Source organism: Dipodomys merriami, unplaced genomic scaffold (genome assembly GCF_024711535.1).
Source record: "Dipodomys merriami isolate MVZ:Mamm:240054 unplaced genomic scaffold, mDipMer1.0.p SCAF_104, whole genome shotgun sequence".
Taxonomy (NCBI): domain Eukaryota; kingdom Metazoa; phylum Chordata; class Mammalia; order Rodentia; family Heteromyidae; genus Dipodomys; species Dipodomys merriami.
In genome coordinates, this window is record NW_027202316.1 from 27087 (window position 1) to 46353 (window position 19267).

The window sequence follows — 19267 nt, forward strand, 5'->3', positions numbered from 1 at the left end:
TTGTGAAGAGAGAAGGGAATATTTAGCACTCCATCAACTTGATGCTCTTGAACTAGCTGACCAGTGTTGCTGTTTTCTCTATTTCCATTTTCATGATGTGCGCCATTTCACATGGAGTTGATAAGAATCTGGGTTTCAGGAGCTTAGCAGACCATGGTTGTTCTCCTCTTGCCAGAAGACTTTAACATTATTGGCAGCAGTGGCAAATGACTCAGGACTCTCTACCTGCTACACATAAGCTATGCCTCAGCACCTTTGGCTTTAGTTTGTTTGTCAGAGGGTCCTGAACATTTACCTGGTGCCAGATGCAGTCAGGGACCTTCCTAGTCCTGCCTGTGAGTACTGGGACCACAGGCCCTTATACTTTGATATAGACTTTGATATAGAACCTCAGTAACTTTTGTCCAGACTGCTGGTCTTGAACCACACTCCTCCAGTGTCCATGTCCCAAGTAGCTTGTATTACGGTTTGCTCTACTGTGCCTGGATGGTGGGTAACTTTAAATCATTTATTGTAGAGGCGTTTTTTTTTTTTTTGGGGGTGGGTGGAGGGTAGCTGTCTTCCTAAGTACATGTAAACTTCCTATATTTAAAGCCTAGATCTTTTCATCATACTGTTTAGCTGAATTGTGTGCTATTGCCAGGAGCATGTCTCATTTTACTAGCAAAATTGAAGTTCAAACCTACAAGAAGCTTTCTTATTTGAGGCTACATTTGGCTGCCTTGTAAGGCAAGGTCCCTGTGTCCATGCGCTCTCCCATGCACCTGGGTCCTGCTCTTTGTCAGGCATTCTCTACTTCCTAGTCCTCACAGCATTTGTGATTGCCCACAGCTGGCCAGTGGACGAAGAGCAGTTTGGCTTTCCTGCATTCAGTGGCATCTCTCGCCTGACCTGGCTGGTATCCTTGGGTAAGCATTTCCTGGTGTCTGCTACTTTGGCAGAGCAAGAAGAGGAACAGTATATGTAAATGACTGTGCACCTAGAGACCAAGGACAGATGTAAGTCATGAGAAACCTATGAGAAGGAGACTTCAGGCTGTGTCCATTGTATACAAGGGTGACAACAGAGAAAACCCCAAGGGCCACAGCCAGTTGTCCAGGTGCAGCAGAGCTGACAGCTTGCAAAGACTAGAAAGTAGTCCCACTTGTGTTGGCTCCATTGTCCAGTAAGTGAATAGTTGCTTATAGAATTGAAGCATGTTGCGGAGGTCAAGTACTAGAATCTTTACTGTATACTTCTTTATTTGCATACTCAATTTAGAGATTGATCCTGATGTAGTTGACTCAAGTGATCCTCATAACTTCGGCCTTCCCAGTAACTGGGACTCTAGGCCTGCACCCCTGCTCCCAGCTCCCTTCACGTAGCTTTACTGATGAAGAAATGGAGGTGTGAGAAACATGTTGCCATTCTTCACTGCCTCATATCTGAAGACATGATAAACATTCTGAGATAGATCAGACTGTTTATATTACCTAAAGTTTATTTACATCTAATGTCTTTTAGCTGTCATAGCCAATGACTACACTCCTGGCTTCTGATGGTGCCTTGGAGGAATGGTTTCGCATGTCTCCAGTTATTTTCTCTCTCCCTCCAGCTTATCCCATTCTGCTAGAATGAGATATTTGAGCTCAAACATGGCATCTGTCTGGACCTTATCATCACACCTTAAGAGCTACTGATAACTGTTGTCTTGGGACAGAATTCCTTAAGTTAGTTTCAGATAGTATAGTTGAGTGAATGAGGACACAGGCTGATTATGATAGTAGCCCATAAAATGCCTAGAAAAAGTCGGGCATCGGTGGCTAACACCTGTAATCCTAGCTACCCAGGAGGCTGAGATCTGAGGATCAAGGTTCAAAGCCAATCCTGGGCAGGACACCCCTTGACTCTCAGAAAACCGGAATTGGCATGTGACTCAAGTGGTAGAGTGCTCGCCTTGAGCTGAATTGCTGAGGATAGTGCCCACTCCCAGAGTTCAAGCCCCATGACACACACACACACACACACACACACACACACACACACACACACACACACACACACACACACACACACACACACACACGAATTGCCTGGAAAAGCAGGGGTCATCCCTCCAATCCCTGCTATACAAATGCAGTAGGAGGCAATGTCTCATGAGTAGCATGGCCTGGCCTTTTCAATTCTTTTTTATATTTTATTTTATTTATTTTATTATAAAGATGCTGTACAGAGGGGTTACAGTTATATGAGTACGGCAATGAGTACATTTCTTGTTGCGCATTGTTACCCCTGCCCTTCTTCTCTCACTATCCCTTGCCATCCCCACCTCCCTCAGTCCTCCCCAGAAGGAAAGTTGTAAATTTAATTTCCAATATACTGTCCTATGAGTATCATTGTTCCAATGGGTCATCCTGTGTCCTGGTTTCAGCGTTTTGTTATTTCCCTTCCCCTCCCCAAATTATACAAATGTATATAGGAGATTCAGGGTACAGGTGAAAAAAAAATAGATTCAGGGTACCAAAATCAAGTAGAGTGACAAACAGGGGATATACCATAGGGGGAAGAACATACAAAGGAAACCAAATAATCACATAGTGCATTAAAAACTACAATAAAGAAAGACCTCTTGGGGTTCATTTCACCTAGCATCATCTTCTATGGTCATATGTATATAGCTGTTGAGCTTTTCTGCTCATCTGACAAAATAATGCTAGATGTATATTAAGTATTGCATATGAGGGAAACGATGGGGCCTGTATTTCTTTGGGTCTGGCTTGCTTCAGTGAATATGATTTTTCCAAGTCTTTCCATTTCCTAACTAATGGTTAGTGTCATTCTTTCTGATGGAAGCATAGAATTCCATTTTAAATATGTGTATATGTATATACACACACACACACACACACACACATATATATATATATATATATTTATATATATATCACATTTTCTTGATCAATTCATCTACTGAGGGACATCTGGGTTGGTTCCATATCTCAGCTATGGTGAATAATGCTGCGATAAACATATTTGTGCTGGTAGCCTTAGTATGGTTTTGTTTGTGATCATTTGGGTAAATGCTCAGAAGTGGAATCCTTATATATTACCCTGCTAGGGAACGGTCTGGCCTTTTACAAGTGTTTTCTGACTCAGTCTGTATACTGACTCCTTGAAGGGGCAACTGAGGCACAGAAGTCAAGAAACTTCGCAAGGATGCTGTTAGACTTTCCTTGTCTACAACAAGTGACTGAGAGAAACTGTTTCAAGGAGGAAAGGAGTGTTTTGGCTTGCTTCCGGCCTCTTCAGTCCAGGCTTGGTTGTGAGAGGCTTGTGGTAAGTCAGACATCATCTCATCAGCAGTGAGCAATGGCAGAGGCTGCTTCTGTCATGCAGCCAAAGCAGGCTGCACAGTACAGGAAGGGGCAGGACAGACACTTAACCAGTGATCTATTGCACTAGGTCCCAACTGCTAAGTTCCCAGCACCTCCCCAGCTAAGTCCACAAGCAAAGGACCAAGGCAACATTTCCTGTTCAACTAGTAACTGATCCAGGGATTTTCAGTCCTCACTCCAGTTGCCTTTCTGCGGTCCTCACACTGTGTGCATTCTCCCCAGCCATGCGGGAAGCACACAGAAACAAGTATAGACCACACATGGTACTGTCTGCATCTTCTCACAGTCCTCACATACCATAGTCCTTACTAATTTATTGGCTGTGTTTAAATTTTGTCAAAGTATGTATTCAGTTTGTTCAAGACCAACTCATGCAGATATCCAATTTAGAAGTAGTGACAAAAACACCTGTATTCAGGTCCTCAGGATGCTGGGGAAGGAGGCATGGGCCCTGTCTGGTTCTTCAGGACTTGCTCCAAAATCACCACCTTGGCCATGCCTACAAAGCATGTGCTGACATGCTGACACAGGTGTGGATGTGGCTTCCTGCAAAGAGAAGAATGAATTGCCAGTGCCCTGGTTGGTGAGTAGTTGCATTTGTAAATATTCATGAGTGATGTCAAAGAGGAACCCCCTCAGTGAGCCCAGGCCTGGCTCCAGTGGACTGGGTAGCATCAGTTGCCATACATACTCAGGTTATGAATGAACCAGACCCTTCCTTTGGGACAGAATTTACCCAGGAAAATGTCCTCACTGTTGCACAGGCAGACATCGTAGCTCTTCCCTGCTATCGGAAGAGAAACAACCCAGAGAAAGGGGTCACAATTTGGAGAAGTGGCGTTTTACATACTTTGTAGGTTTTCAGGAGCTCTGATGGGAGCTTCAGTGGGAAACAGAAGGGAACCAGAGGACCCTGTCTGCTTTGGGCCCAATTGTTGGTATTTTCTGGCATGTTTAGGTTGAGAGAGTCATGAGAATGTGATGAGAAGAGCACTAAGAATGCCGATGGCCTGTGGCGTGAGGGACATCTGGCTGTCACTGAGCTGCCACATTGAGCCACAGCTGCAAGGAAGCTGAGTGCACAGTGAGGCCATGTCTGCAGAAGGTGGGCAAGCCTCCCACCTGCTCCCCACCATGCGCTGTCTAAAGTGAGGCTTCTCCTGTCTTTTTACAATCTGCTAACCTGGCTTGAGGAGAAAGGGCCTGTCTTCAAAGCAACAGACGTTGAAGGTTCCATTTCAAATCTGGATCCCTGGAGAATGTACCAAATGGAGGTGTCAGCAAGAACAGGTTCCAGAAAGAGTCAAATCTGTGCAGAAGCTCTGGGGCCAGGTCTTTAGAAGGAACTGGCTGCAGAAAGGAAGCTCATCCTGCACTGCCTGGTGCTGGCAGAGGTGGTGCAGAGGTGCTGCTGCTTGGAGCAGTAGGAGAAGAAGCGGTGGGTACCACCAGCACCACATCACAGTTGGATGTTCTCGGCTGTTTGCTTCCATTCTTACCATTAAACATGTTGGAGAAAGAGGATGAGTATGCCGCTACCAATCGTGGGAGTGAGATTTGGAGTTGTGTACAAAGAAAGTCCATACCATGGTGGAGCTGAATTGATTGTGCCATACTTCTGGTTCCATTAGTTTTTCCCCACCATCCTAAGAGGTGGACAATTGTCACTGGTATATTAGCCTTTGGAAATTAAAAATGGTTAAGTCTATAATGGTATAAAATAATAAGCACAGATATATCAAATCAATGTCCTCGGCCTAGATTCTCCCTGCAGCCCTCACACAGTGGTCACTTCCTCAGAGCAGGCAGGAGGAGTCAGGGACTGTGTCATCAGGATAGATGGCAGGATCAGCGCCATGGTCGGCAGGACCAGTAACATGGTCCTGGTGATGGAGGTGGAAACCACATTGGAGGGTTGCCTCAAGGGCTCCTGTTGGGTGGCTTTAGAGCAGGAAACCCCGGCCTCTGTTTCCCATGAAAAAGCCCCCACCATGGCTCCCAGTCAGGCTGAATGCATAGACCTCCTTGGCCCTGCATGCACGAACCATGCCAGTGAGCATAAGTTGCCATCATCAGAGTCTTGGGCACTGACTGTGACATTTTTGTTTTCAGTCATGGGGCCTGAACTTGGCCTCTGTGCTGTACCTCAGCTCTTCAACTAAAGGCTAGTGCTCTACAAATTGAGCCATAGCGCCACTTCTGGCTTTTTCTGCTTATGTGGTCCTGAGGATTCGAACCCAGGGACTCAGGCATGCAAGGCAAGCACTGTACCACTGAGCCACCTTCTCAGCCCTGACTGTGACATCTTGAGCAAGGGAGATGGTGGACCTAGGGAAGGAGCAGACAGAGTAGGGCACACCTAGGAATCTAGAGGCAAAGGATGCCAAGGTTCTCCCTCCCCTGCCGGGATCCCCGTGGTGGAGTCGCCTGTCCACTTCCCCTGTTGCTTGAAAAGTAAAGGACTCCCATCTCCACATTTCTCCACATCAACAAACTCCACGTCCAGGCTGCTCTCTAACTCCTCTTCCCATGCCCAGTGGCAGCCGAAAATTCTCAGCCCTAGGAGCTGAGTGGCGCCCAATCCACTCTGGTAGCCCGATCCCTTTGTGCCCTTTCCACCTCTACCTCAGTGAACATGGTGCAGAAATCACGGGCTCTCCATGCCCACACTGGTCACTCCATCAGCCCACCAAATGAGCCCAGAGATTGGCCTCAAATTCTCTTGGATCCCAGGCCGCCACGCTCTCTGACTCTCCAGAAGAGTAGAGAGCTGAGGCTACAGGACACTGAACAAACTCCCCATTCTTTTCAGCTTCCCATCTCTCACCCACCCTCTCATTCGCACACAGACCTTGTGGCAGGCAGAGCTCCAATATGCGCATGTGAGGACCCATATGAATGAACACAGACGTGTGCCACTGTGTCTGTGTGGATGAATCTGTGTCTATGTGTCCATGTGAGGTCATGTGTGTACCTCTCTCAATAGGTGTGTTGAACAAAGGAGTCTCTCCTGGGTAGGCTTCCAAATAGAGAAGACCTCATCTGTGTGTGCACTTGTGAAATTCTCACCCCCACATAGAGCTCAGATGTTGCCTTTCCTTTTGCTTTGTCGTTCATTGTTGGCTTGCATGGATTTGAGATAGAATCTCTTGCCTAGGTATCCTCCTTGAACTTGGTATCCTCCTCCTGGAGGCTCCTACTACAGGAAAGAGAGGCCTAGGCAAGGACAAGTGGTTTGCAGTTTATTCTCTGTCTAGACACCATGTGCAGGGACTGAATCTCTACAATGTAGAGTGCAGTGAAAATGACTGACACGAGCTGTAGGGTTCCCAAGCATTGGATAGATACTGGGTCTTATTCAGCGTAGGATATGCTCAAGCAGGTGCTGGGTGGAAGCACTAGGAATGAATGGGTGACTGGCGGAGGCAGGCAAGCACAGGCACTTGTACATGAGGAGACATTTAAACTGGTAGGAGGGATCTGGTGGGAACTCATTAAGTGTGTCCTCATAACCATGACATTAACTAGACAGAGGACAGTTGGTTGTGTATGTGGAGTGTGTCTCGTTTGGCTCCTGCCCTGCCATGGGGCCCAGCTAGCACCCAGGGGACATTTGCAGAGGTGTGGTCTGAGGCTGAGTTCAGAAGAGGGGACTTCCCTTCATTGATGATGTTATCTCCAGAAATGACGTCACAAAGGGCCAGCAGGAGTTGGTGCTGGTTACCAGCTGAACCAGCTGAGCTGTATGGACAGCGGAGGGACAGCAGGATGTTCTCCTGCTGTTGCCCGCTATTCCACAGAACAGCGCCACAGAGCGAGTTCGATATTGTTCGAAGACGCTGGGTCATCCCTTGTCCCAGTCGCCTGAGAAGAAATACACCATGTATCCCACGGGTGAATCAAGGAAGAAGGAGGGTGTGGAGGGAGGGCGAGTCCCCTAACCTACTACCTTCTGGCAGCCTCAGACGCTATGTGTTTACATTCTTGAGTGGGGTGAAAGTGTGTGTGTGTGTGTGTGTGTGTGTGTGTGTGTGTGTGTGTGTGTCTGTGTGTGTGTGTCCCCAGGTTATTTTCATGGTATGGCCCTGAGCCTTTTCCCAGTGTGCTGCTGTTTCTATGTTTAACTGTGTCTCATTTCTTCACAGGAATTAGAGTGGGTTTTAGCCCCCACCCTTCCTGATCCCTGCAAAGCAGGATACCTGCAGGGAGGTAAAGTGGAGAAGCTAGTAGACCACTTAGTGCCTGCCCTGCTATTCGGAGATGCTGTGTTTATCCCAGTATTTCTGGGGACATACCGCACTTTCACGACTGCCCATCACGTGTTGAACCTTCTGTTCAACAGGTAAGTGCCACCTCTGATCCTAGGGATGGGTCCATTGGCTAGGCCTTGGCATGTGCTGCACCAGTGAGGATCTGCTTGGATCTTGACTACTGGCATGCTAGGAGCAACATCCTCACTGCCTGAGGCTGGAGTGGTGGGATGGGTCCTGAACAGGCCTGTCCACATCATGACCTTACACACTAGGGAGCGCAGGGATGTGGGCGCAGCTGGGAGAAGCCCCTCTCTCATGAAGACCCCCTCTCTACATCGAGGCCTCCTATGAATAAGACCTCAAGAAAAGCATTTTCCAAATTGACAGTGGTGGTGGATGTTCCATCTGGGCATCTTGACCTACCTGAACCTCACTAGGAAGCCCAGGGGAAACACTGAGAAACCCCATGCCCATTGAGGTGTGTGTGGGGGAGGAAGCTAATGGGCTCATCATCTTGTGTGGGGATGCATTTCCAGACGCTTGACACCACTCAGTGAAAGAACAGGGAAATCCTTGTCATCCTGAGCTCCATCCTGTGCTCAGAGAGACCATTGGGACTGTAGACATCATGTGCAGACACAGTATGTTTGACATTCTCATGGTGTCCCCTAGATACAGTCATTTTGAGGACTATGAGGAGGAGAAGGCAGGCGCGCAGGAGCACCTGCAGCGGTGAGTGTGCCTGGGGGAGGAGGGAGGGCATGTGTCTTCGGGGTGGTTGCAAAGAGCTGGCTTTGGGAGGCCTGGGCAAAGGGAAATTGAGATTCCTGAGGGGAAGGCTCAAGTCCAGGTAGAAATGTGTCCCTGCAGGGATTGTGTGTGCTTGTTCTGTGCCTATGGAGGGTGGGAGAAGCCTCTGGCATGTGACCAACCCAGTCCCATTTGCCTGCCCTGGGAATCCTCAGGACCACACAGAACGGGGAGGGCCACACTGCGCCATCATGGACAATGCCCTGAGATTCCAGGGGCCTCAGTGAGTGCTCAAGGGCCAGGATGTGCTGTTTGGGTTGAGAGTCAGGACAAGACTGTTGACACCTGGCTCTATGTGAACAGGAGGCCACTAGAGGCCACTAGAGGCTGCCCAAGTGAGGAGATTCTGGGTTCTGGAGATAACAAGCAACAGGACAAAGCACCCCAGAGATGACAGTTTGGGGAGCATGCCCAGGGACACCAGGCAGTGGGTGTGGGTGGGGTGGTTTCATCTGTGATGTAGGTCTAGTCGCATCCCTTGTGTAGACAATGTGTGTAGTGCAGCCAGGTGACCAGGCTCGTTATGGGCTATGGGCATGAGCAGGCCCAGGAGCCCAATTCATACACCTGTGTTTGAGGGGGTCTGAAAGGAGGGTAGGCCCAGCCTCTGACTCTGCTGCTTCTCCCTCTGCACCTAGAGCCTTCTCCTTCATACTGGGCTCCTGGATGAGGGAGTACCCAGAAGACTTCACTGGAGCACCGGACACGTCCTGCCTGCAACACCTGGTAACATATCTGCACCTCAATATGCCTGGCTCTGTTGAGGAGCAGCAGGCCCGCTTTCTGCTCAGCCAGCTGGAGCACATGCTTCTCAAGAAGCCAGAGCTGGAGGGTGAGTAGCATGGGCTGGCAAAGGAGAGAACAGGTGTGGGATTCCAAGCTTTGTCCACCTGAAGGCAGCTCCCATGCTACCATGGGGCCATCAACAGGACAGCCAGGGAACCTGGATGCCGTGGCATGAAACCTGTCCTGGCAGGGCTTCCTGGGGTGGAGTCCAGGGACTAGGGCTTCTCAGCAGGCAGGGGTCTCGTGGCCGTAGGAATGACTGAGGGGAAGGCAGTGCTGTAGGGGATCTTTTCTTGCAGCTGTTCCACCAACTGCCAGGCTTTATGAGAAAATCACTGTCCAACCACTGGCTCCAACACCCTGCGTAGAAGCAGTACTACCATGTCAGTCAGAGCTGGAGCTAGCTGTAGCCTCAGAGGCCCCCTCAGCTCCAGGAGCTGCAGTGGAGCGCCAACAAGAACCCCATGCAGACGGATGTTCTGACTCACCTCGATCAACTGTGACCGAAGAGATCAATCCACCTGCAGGTCAGCCAATGGCCCACAGCCTTGCACCATCTCCAGCACCAAGTCTGGATCTTGACCTGCAATACTCAAGTCTTATTCTATCAAATGAAGGAAGAATGGCTGATCCCTCAGTGCCAGGGGCACTTAGCCCAGTGGTAGCAATGGCTCTAGAGCCAGCCATTGATGCACCAATACATGCCAGTGATGAGGGTATGCCAGTGCCCACTCCAGAAGCCCAGCTGCCTGAAGGCCAGTGTGACCCAATTCTGCAACCCGCCCAAGAAGGAGACGCATCTGCAGTTCAACCAGAGCCCTCCAAACCTATTGTAGTGAGCAGCTCAGGGCCAGAGCTAGAGGCTCCAGGAGATGAAAGCCTGGAGTCTGTTCTCGGTCCATCTGGGGAGCAAGTGGAGTCTCTGGGTCCATCTGGGGAGCAAGTGGAGTCTCTCGGTTCATCTGGGGAGCAAGTGGAGTCTCTCGGTCCATCTGGGGAGCAAGTGGAGTCTCTGGGTCCATCTGGGGAGCAAGTGGAGTCTCTCGGTCCATCTGGGGAGCAAGTGGAGTCTCTCGGTCCATCTGGGGAGCAAGTGGAGTCTCTCGGTCCATCTGGGGAGCAAGTGGAGTCTCTCGGTCCATCTGGGGAGCAAGTGGAGTCTCTCGGTCCATCTGGGGAGCAAGTGGAGTCTCTCGGTCCATCTGGGGAGCAAGTGGAGTCTCTCGGTCCATCTGGGGAGCAAGGGGAGTCTCTCGGTCCATCTGGGAAGCAAGTGCAGTCTTGCCCCCTTGCTGGAGAGGCTGACTGCCTTGAGTCTGGTGCTGAGCAGCCAGAGCCACCCGTACAGGAGCCTCTGCCGCCCAGCCGGGATGTAGCACCCGTCCCATCTGTGCAGCTGGAAGCTGACACAGGCTTAGGAGGGGACATTCATCCAGTTACTTATTTTGAGCCGCCAGTGGCTGAAGACGCCGATGGTGTTCTGCCCTGTGCTGCTGAGGAAGAGCCTGCTCGCCCACCAGCTAGTGCGGCAGAAAGGCCTGCGGAAACAGACCCAGCTCCCTGGGAGTGTGTGGAGATGGAGGATGTGCAGATTTCCTCCAGGGGGCCATCCCGGATGGAATTAGACATGATGGAATTAGACAGTGATGAGGAGACAGGTCGAGTGCTAGATTGGCTGCCCGAAGAGAAGGCAGATCAGTTCTCCATCATGGCCATCGTAAGTAGCTTGGCAGGGCTGGGCGTGTGGGCTTTCCTTTGCACCTCTACTGCCACACCTGCCTCAGGGCAGAGTCATGCTGACCATTCATTTCATCTTTTCAGAAACTGTTCAAAAAACTCCTCCCTTACCACCTTTTGACCTTTGTGTATGTCCATCCTGAACAAAAGGAGTGTCTGGAGCGCCTGGCACCCACTCTGCTTCCCATACTGGAGCACTGTGAGCAGGTCTCCAGTTGTGTGATCACCACGTGCCTCGGGGACCACAGCATGGAGGCAGCAGAGAGAGCCCAAGTGGTGCAGCACTGGATAGAGGTGGCTCTGGTAAGAGCAGGAGGGGCCCGGGGGCTCTTCTTCCCTTTCCCACTCCCACCAGGGGGCTGCCTGCTCCCTCACAGCCTCTGCCTAACCTACAGCCCTCCTCCTACTCTGCCCTCACTTGGGCTGTGTGCATTCCTGCCCTGCTTCCACTGTCATTCCCCTCCCCCAAGCTGTCCCAGTTCAGCCTAGTAACAAAGGCCCAGCCCCAGGCCAAGCAGGAGCCCAGGAGTTTCCTCCACAGCTCTCCTCACCCATTCTTCACTCCTAGGAGTGCCACCTTCTGAGGAACAGCTGCACCCTCGTTCCCATCATGTGTGCTCTGCAGAGCAGCCAGCTCCAAGGCCTGAAGAAGACGTGGAGATTGATTGGCAGGTGGGTGCACCTTTCTCCTGGGCAACCCTTGCTTCCTCAGCCTAGCGTCCCTCATCTGGGAGCCCAGTGGCAATTCCCCATGGCAGGGACTGCGGCTCTGCCCAACTCAGACACCTATGACCTTGCTTAGGATTTGCCTGTGTGGTTGGGATTCCTTTTGTGCCATACTTTTTCCTTCGGACACAACATGCCCACACCCGTCTGTGCAGTGCTCTTCCAAACAAAACCACACTGGAAATTGGGTGAAACTGGAGGTTTCCCCTCAAGACTTGGCTCCAAACCATGTGACCTTAGGATCACAGTGGATCTCCTTGCACAGCTCTGTTCCCATTAGGATGAAGTCCTGCCCCAAAATGGGCAATGCATTCACACTCCTCCCCTCTCTCGCCCTCTCCCATCTGTCACCTTGTCTCTGTCCCTCCTCCAGGGAGAGTCGGAAGACGTTCCAGGAGCTGAAGAAGATGTATTGCCACGAGCAGGTGTACAAGGTGGTATGAGCCCCAGAATAACTTTTGGTCCAGGGAGGGCGGGCGAGGATTTGCTTTCTGATGGAATTCTAGGAGAGTATCCAACATAGCTTGTCTAGAAGCATCCATCATGGGCTTGGGGCTAGGATAGATTGTATGGGAACAGGAGGCCCCTGGGGACCCAATGGAGTCAGTGGAAGAGGAGGCAAGCTGGGTGCCTGAGGAGGTTGGAGGAAGTGATAGGATTGGGGATGTCCACTTTCCTGTCCAGCTTCCTCCTGAGTGTGGCCTGTGATGAGGCTGCCTCTCTACAACCTGCCTGCCTGGCACCGCCAAGCCAGGCCCTGGCTTGGTTTCTGGGTGGCCTTCCCATCCCAGGAGGGAAGCCTTGCCAGTCACGTGGGTCAGCGGGTTCCTCCAGACCAGGCAGCCACAGAAACATCTTTTAGGGCACGCAAATGTCCACATCCACCCTGGAGACAGGCCCTGCCAGGCTCTCTAGCCTGCCCAGGGCTACAGTGCTGATGGTCACAAGGAGCCTGAGATCTAAAGGCCCAAGCCAAAGCTGTCACACCCCATGGAAAGAAGGGACTCTGGAAGATTGAATGGTTAGAGAATGAAAGCTTTTTACTCCCATGCCCAATGCTGCCAGAGGCAAGAGCCCAAACACAGGACCCTCTGGAAGAAACTCAAGAGAGGCCTCAGGAAGCCTCAGCAACTGGTGAGTAGTGTGCGAGCCTGAGACCAGGGGCTTCCTAGAAGGAGGAGTTGAGGGGCTTCCCCCAACACAACCGACCAGTTGGCCCACTCCCTTATTGCCCCATTACACCCTGCCTCTGCTCAGATGGCATGTTGCAGGAATGCATTGCAGCCACCACAGTAAGGAATGCAAGAGCACAGGAGCAGGTGAAGGGCAGGGCCACAGACCTTGCATGGGTGTCAAGTGTCAGCCCTGGAGGGGACCAGGCCAGATGGATTTCCCCATGCAGGGCTGTGTCTTTGGTATGGGGTAGAGGGTGGATCATTGAGGAATGAGCCTGTCTTGCCCCAAGTTCTGCTAGATAGATGGCTCCATGGGACTGGGGTAAGTCGGGTTCTTGCGAGGAGCTTAACAGGACCCTTCTGATTTTTCTGCACCCAATGCCACAGGAGTATCCCGAGGGCACAGTCCCTTACCTGGGCACCATCCTCAGTCACCTGGCCTCACTGCACAAAGACCAAGATTCCAAGGATGTGAGTGAACAGGGCCCCAGCCCTGGGAAAGCAGATTGGGGACAAAGAGCCTCTCCCTGCCCCTTGGCCTCCAGCAAGAGCCCACGTCTTCCCCAGCCCCAGAGTGCCAAGCACCACAGCAATCCTACTTATGATGCCCTATGCCCTCAGACCTCAGTGCTGCTGATGACATTTGGCCATGTCTCAGAGGGAGGTCAGTGAGGGTGGCAGTGTGACAGCAGGTGCTCAAGCTGACATAGCATGTGGGAATAGCATGGCCTTGTCCCTGAAGCCTCAGTCTCTGCCATGTCCACAGAGAATTGAGCAGTGAGCAACCTGTCCTCAGGCCCCTGGCATCCCTGCCCTAGACTGAGAGCAATCCTAGTCCAGCTGTGCACCCAGCCTGCCCTCTGCTGGAAGGACTTGGTAGGGCGCCAAGTGGAAACAGCATTTTCTTAGCACATATTCTTTGCTCTGCAGGGCTCTTGGCTGAACATAAAAAGACGACGAGAGGTGAGAAAATGACACCTTCCTCTGCAGGCAGCCAGCTGTGCGGGTCCCTTAGGTCCTTCCTTCCCTCTGATGTGGATGGTCACATTACTTGTCCTCCAGAGGTCAGGAGATGGGGCCTTGAGCTGGGGATCTAGGACAGCTTCCTGGGGTTGGGCACTGGATCTCAGTAGAGAAAGGCGAGTGTGTTGGGGAGAGACAAGAGTGAAGCCAAGTGAAGACCTGAAGTCAGCTGCCTGGCCTACCTTGCCCTGGTCCAGGTCCATCACCACTGTGTCCTTTCTCTCAACCAGGAATTCAAGGTGATGGCCCTGGTCAAGGAACTACAGGGCTCATGTAAGGAGCTCGAGGTAGTTCCTGACATGAAGTTCGTATCTTGGTTTAATAATATGAACCACCTGAATCAATTGGAAAGGTGAGCTGGGGTAGGCAGTGGGGGCAACAAACATGGGAATCCCCAGCACCAGTCCATGAGAGCCTGTTGCCTGAGTCAGCCTCCCACCAGACCTGTTGAAGGAAGGGTATATGAGCTCCTGAGTCCCCAGGGCCCCTGGGAGGGAACCCCCAGGGTGGAGCCTGCTGTCCAACCAGCTACTTCTTGTCTTAGCTCCAAGCTATCCAGGGAGCTGGAGCCTCCCCGCCGGGTACTTGTCCTGAGCAGGAACAACAAGAGGAGCCCTCCCCTGCGGAAGCGCTCAGGAAAGTAAGTACATTGGCCCAGGGGCCAGGGACTCCCCAGGGTCTGGGTGGTGGGACAGGCAGCCTGATGAGCTGGGGCTGCCCTCCCACCAACTGCCACACAAGCCTTTGTCTGGGTGGTGTGGCCTGACCTCTGCCCACCTCACTTCCTTCATTGGGGTCCCACGGTGGTCCTCAGAGGATTGGGCACATGGCTACTTGCAAATGAACATTAATGAAGGCTGCCTCAAGCCCAGAGGGCAGTGGGTGTGGGACAGCCCTGTGGGCTCAGGGAAGCCCTGGAATTAAGGCAATCTCTCCATTCAGTTGCCAGGCTTCAACAAGAAAGCTCAGTGACAATGGCAGCTCCCAGTGGGAGACAAATGAACAGCTCAGCGGTGGAAGGGGCAGCCATGTACCCAGCGTGCACTTGAGCTGCTCACCCAAGCCTTCTTCACACTGCAACATGGCAAAGATGACAGAATATGAGGGAATCTTGCCGTTCCTGAGCCCCCAGCCCACCAAGAGAGCTGGGCATGGGGCTCTATCCTAGGCTGTCCTTTATTCAGCCCAGATGCCTGGACTCCAACCAGAGAAAATCATATTCTCCAATGAGTTATGGGAAATGCATTGCACAATGCACAAAGACTCAAATGTCAGGTCATTTAGATTAAAAACCTATGTGGAAACACGAATAGCCTGTTCAAACCATTTCTTTACAAGAGCAAGGTTTTGGTGGGTGCTTTTCTTTGCCTTCGTTAATGGCAGAGACTTCTGCATATTCTGTTCTAAGAAGAAATCCTTTCAGGCTTTGAGCTCATTTTTTTTCCTGCAGAATGAGCAAGAGCAGGTCCCTCTAGGGGCTAGGCTTTCAGTCAGGTGTTCTCATGAGAACTGTTCCACAAGCCTGGAAATGTCAGTGTTGAAACGTCTCCTTTGCAACAGCCATCATCTGTGCGGGAAGCTGCTGGCTTCTGTGCAGGCAGGGAATCCACCTCAACCTGCTGGGAGGGACTTGGGGTCACCATGCAGGACCCTGGGGGAAAATCGAAGTGAGGCCACACCAGACCCAGGGGGACACTGCTGAGCTGCAAGAAGTGCTAAACTCAGTCAAACCAAAATCACAGTTCTTCCAACCCAAGAACATCCCTAAAACCGTAAGCACACTGATGAAAGAAAACACAGGAAAACATGTAAAACAGCATAGATCACAGAAAGCACATCAGTCAAATGCCAGAGCCACTCACAGATTCCTAAGGGAATATAAATCCTCTTTACCCATCATTTCACTGAGTTCAAATAATTCTTCAATAGTTGCCCTCCTGAGCTCTTATGCCAGTTACAGGAAGAAGATATATTATCTTTTCTCCATTACACAGTTGAAGAAAGCCATGGCAAGAGCACTTCCCCTTTGTGTTTACTTCACAATACCAGAGTTCCAGTGGACAAAATGTCCATCCGGCCAAGCAGACACACATGACCAGGAAGGAAAGTGAGGACTATGCTCCTAGAATAATCCACAGAGCAGTAGCAAAGGAGCCCAGCAAGAGAGCAATAGAGGATAATGCACACTCACCATCTGGGAAGGGAATGTTGCTTCAATCCTCCACTGTAAATTACCTGCCAGGTGCAATTTCAGTGTCTCAACAGCCTAAGATCTTCAACCTTATACAACTGAGATACACGCTGCCATTCCTGATATCCTTGCAGACTGTTGAAACCTAAGACGGTCAAAACTTACAGCTTCATATCCATGGCCATACAGTGACAGATTACACGGTCAGAAATCACATGGAGTTCACCTTTTGCATGAAAGCTGCATTTCATGAAATGGTAAATTCTATGAGATGCAAGAGTAGAATATTAAACTCAACTTCATAATGGAATCACTGCCCAAAGGAATGACCTAACAGCATCAGTGCTGGATGTGATGAGAGGGGAAACAAAGATGAAGATACAATGTTTTGTTGTAAAGAGAAATGTTTCCTTCTGTGAGGAGCTATCAGATAGCTTTCCTTCCTAATTTTGTTTTCAAAAATGATTTAGAAAGAAGTGTTCTCTTTTCAAGTCGATATTTTGTTTCAGCTATTTATCATGAATTTCCAGTTTTACTGGAATATAAGCAGCAAATATGTATCACAATTTTCAGTCTTTTGGTAGAGTTTTCTTTATAAACAAAATATATTTGAGATCAATAAAGTTGTGTATTGCCATTGCATCTACTGCAGATGACCTGTGATTCTCTACCTGTAGTAGATGGATGTTCTGTTCTGTTCTTATTTTAATCTAAAGTACTTTTTCCTAATAATTTAATTCTTATATACTTAGATGTGAGGTTAGTTATGTCATAGTGGTGTTTGGATCCTGGGGCTTGAACCCAGGGCATAGGCACTGCCCCTAAACTTTATGCTCAAGACTATGACTTGTGGCTTTTTGGTGGTTCATTTTAGATAAGAGTCTCTTGGACTTTCCCATCCAGGATGACTTTGAACTGCAGTGTTCAGATCTCAGCTTCCTGAGGAACTAGGATTACAGGCATGAGCCGCTGTTCCCTGCATGTCAGTTTTTATCATTGTTGGTGACACACCACACTGGTAATTGACTCACAACTCTTCTCTCAGGCAAATCTATCATAACCCTTCCTAGTTTGTCCTAGTTCAGGTTGGACCAGGATCCTTTGAACCTGCAGTCAACCATGGAGCTACATCTAGCTTACTGTTTCAGATGGGGTCATGCTAACAGTTTGTTGTTGTTGTTGTTTTGTCAGTTGTGGGGCTTGAACTCTGGGTCTGGGTGCTGTCCCTCAGCTCTTCAGCTCATGGGTAGCACTCTACCACTTGAGCCACAGCAGCATTTCCATGCTAACAGTTTTATTTGGCCTGGCCCTGAACTGTGATCCTCCCAATTGCTGCCTCTCCACTAGCTGGGAATACATGCATGAGTCATGTGTCCAACCTCATGTAATGTTTATCAGGCACAAGGAAGGTGGAAGGAGGATGTGAGGAGATGGATAAGAGACTGGGTTGGGAAGGATAATGCATGGCTCCAATCTATGCCTTAGGACCAAGGCCATGAGACTGAATAGCTGGGTCTCATGTTCACAATGAGAAGCAGAAAAAGCTCTTCCCTTTCAAATGGCCTTGTGGCCAGCCCAGCTTTTCTGAAGACACAGCTTCAGATGGACTGGAAGAAATACTGGGGTTTCAACACAGAAACCTTTGTGCTTCAGTTGTGTGATGGGTGTGGGCCACATACTTCATTGACTCCTTCCACATTGTACACAATACAGGAATTCCTGCTTGGAGCTACCTGTCCCATTTCTTCTTTATCATTCTAGGTAAGGGCTGAGCTTCACACTCATTCTGAGATTCAGAAGATTCTTTTGCTTCTAAAGATGAAATACAGAGGGATTAAAGTTGGGCACTGAGTCTGTTTCTTTTCAAAAGTGTCACCCCTTCCCTCTGGTTCTCCCAGTGTTTGTCCTCATGACTCCCCTTACCCCCCAAGTGATAGAGTTCATTTCCTTTCTTTAGCTTGCATCACTGAGAAGTAATCTCCAAGGAATTTTCACCTTCTGTTCCCATTGAAATCACTAGAATATAGTGGAGGCCAGAGGTCATCAGGGACAGAGACTTCACAGTCAGGCTGCAAAATAGGACAAGCTGCTTCCTTCAGACTCTTGATTTCAGTGGACTACAATGGCAGCTACAGTGAAAGGCCTGTGAGATCCCTGCCTCACCGTCTTGGGCAAGAGGATGTTATCCTTAAACCACGTCCTGCTTTGAAAAGACTTTCAGGGATCCAGGCTCACAGCTCACAGGCACTGGGACTTCAGTTTGTCAATCACTTTTCTAGCATTGGGAGGCTTACATCTGCAGGGAATGTTAGCATACAACTTTCTGAGCTCCAGCCAGTATCTATGAATACCTGCAACTGAAATTGCTTCAGAGCCCATGTGCTCAAGGCTGGCCACTAGCCTCTGGTGTTACTTAGGAGACAGAAGGAAGTAAGTCATGGGGTCCCCATGGGAAGGGTTGTTGGGACCTTGGCTTCTCCATTCTGTTTTTTCTGCTTCCTGACCATTACCAACTCAACAGCTTTGTCATGATTTCTGCCTCCACACAGGCTCAAAGGGAGGGTGCCAAGTGACCATGGATGGAAATCCATAAAGCCTTGGGCCAAAAGGATCCTTTTGTCCTTTTACAGGCTTTGGTCAGGTGTTTGGTCACAGCCACCGAAGATGCCAAAAGTGGTAGTTTTGGCCTGAGTCTGTGAGCTGCTTTTGTGTGCTACATGTGGAAACAGGAGGTAGAAAGAATAGGTTGAGGAGGCTAGCCAGCTCTATCTGCACACTGCTGTGCAGTAGGACTGTCTGTTGTGTCTAACATCTCCCAATGCTCTGCAACCCCATAGTCACAGGTGGCTACTGGACACTTGGAATGGGACTGGAGCAATTGAGAGAATATTTACCATTGTTGGACTTGAGCAAATTTAGTCTTCATAACCCTACCTGAGAGAAGGGACTTGAGTAAAGAATGGGTGGAAGCATTCCGGGGTCATTGTCCAGAGAGCCTTTAGTCCACGGTACAAGAGCATAGGAAATGACTGGCTCCTCACTTGCAGAGGACAAGGGGTTTTCCACAAAGCACAGAGCCACACATTCAGTTTTGTCAGGGTGTCCTCATTTCTAACGGAGATCTCCCCAGAGCTGCCATCTTCTCAACACCATAACATGGACAGGATCACAAACACCGGAGGCTCATTTCTT

General features: G+C 50.0%; 1 protein-coding gene across 1 annotated transcript; it reads left to right on the plus strand.

The window, feature by feature from the left end:
* The first annotated feature begins 4603 nt into the window (after positions 1 to 4603).
* LOC138810661 (ral guanine nucleotide dissociation stimulator-like 3) lies at positions 4604 to 16717 on the plus strand. Its single transcript, XM_069997833.1, has 14 exons — positions 4604 to 4812; positions 7520 to 7716; positions 8300 to 8359; positions 9076 to 9269; positions 9523 to 10940; positions 11045 to 11263; positions 11529 to 11632; positions 12060 to 12120; positions 12752 to 12820; positions 13249 to 13332; positions 13792 to 13824; positions 14115 to 14236; positions 14429 to 14524; positions 14827 to 16717. Exons 4-14 carry the CDS (start codon positions 9104 to 9106, stop codon positions 15050 to 15052), a joined length of 2598 nt encoding a protein of 865 aa, XP_069853934.1. The 5' UTR covers positions 4604 to 4812; positions 7520 to 7716; positions 8300 to 8359; positions 9076 to 9103; the 3' UTR covers positions 15053 to 16717.
* The last annotated feature ends 2550 nt before the right edge of the window (positions 16718 to 19267 follow it).

Coding starts and splice junctions, on each gene's coding strand:
- LOC138810661 (XM_069997833.1), top strand. CDS start 9,104: ATGAGGGAGTACCCAGAAGACTTCACTGGAGCACCGGACACGTCCTGC. Junction 10,941..11,044: donor AGTTCTCCATCATGGCCATC/GTAAGTAGCTTG, acceptor TCATCTTTTCAG/AAACTGTTCAAAAAACTCCT. Junction 13,825..14,114: donor ACATAAAAAGACGACGAGAG/GTGAGAAAATGA, acceptor TCTCTCAACCAG/GAATTCAAGGTGATGGCCCT.